Consider the following 882-nt stretch of genomic DNA (forward strand, 5'->3'; position numbering starts at 1 on the left):
CCCCCCCCCACCCAGGACCTGGGATCACACTCTAAAAAGTCCCCCTTTTCCCGCATCCCCTCCTAGCTCTGGCGGCTGTTTTTGCGCATCAGGAGCATGCAAATGGACAGTCTAACTTACCCAGAGAGAAAAACAGACTGAGCCCAGTGAAACAGAAGGACGGGCGAGGTAGCCAGGCGTCTCTGTGCATTTTCAAGGACTGAGATGTAGTTTGGTTAGGGGCTGGGAGGGGGTGATCTGGGACTGAGGGCTGGAAGGGGAGCAAGTGGTTAGATGCTAAAATAAAAAAAATGCACGGATTTATTTCAAAGACATTTATAATATTGGGGCAGCTTTATTTCCACCTCTATAATATGGCTGGCTAGTCTGTTGCTGCTTTAAAAAAAAAAAAAAAAAGAAAGGAAGATAGAAAAAGGGACATGGGAAAAGTTTTATGGTTGGTGGATTTTTTCAAAGCAAGTGGGAGGGCAAAAAAAAAGTGTTTCACAGAGCAGCAAGTTCAATCCAATTAAATGTTTGTTGTGTTCAAGGCACTGTACTATCCATGGGGGATACAAGTATAAAAATGAACTATCCCTCACCTCAGGGAGCTTACATTCTAATAAGGATAATGATGGGCATACGGATTAAGGAAATACAAAGTCATTTCTGGGTATGGTGACCTAGCATTAAAAGCTGGGGTGATCAGGAGAAGGCCTCATTCAAGGAGAGGCACTCGAGCTGATCTTTGAATGAAGCTAAAGATTCCAAGAGCCAGGGGCAGCTAGGTAGCACAGTGGAGAGAGACCCTGGGTTCAAACCTGACTTCAGATATTTCCTAGCTGTGTGACCCTGAGCAAGTCACTTAACCCCATTGCCCAGCCCTTACCACTCTTCTGCCTT

General features: G+C 45.5%; 1 protein-coding gene across 1 annotated transcript in view; it reads right to left on the bottom strand.

Annotated features, from left to right (window-relative positions):
• The window catches only part of SCN2B (sodium voltage-gated channel beta subunit 2), an 8,680-nt gene extending 8,490 nt beyond the window's left edge, over positions 1 to 190 (bottom strand). Inside the window, exon 1 of the mRNA XM_044666357.1 lies at positions 121 to 190. Coding sequence (XP_044522292.1) covers positions 121 to 190 — 70 coding nt within the window. The remainder of the gene's footprint in view (positions 1 to 120) is intronic.
• Between the last annotated feature and the right edge of the window lie 692 nt (positions 191 to 882).

This window comes from Gracilinanus agilis, chromosome 3, assembly GCF_016433145.1.
Source record: "Gracilinanus agilis isolate LMUSP501 chromosome 3, AgileGrace, whole genome shotgun sequence".
NCBI classification, from domain to species: Eukaryota; Metazoa; Chordata; class Mammalia; order Didelphimorphia; family Didelphidae; genus Gracilinanus; species Gracilinanus agilis.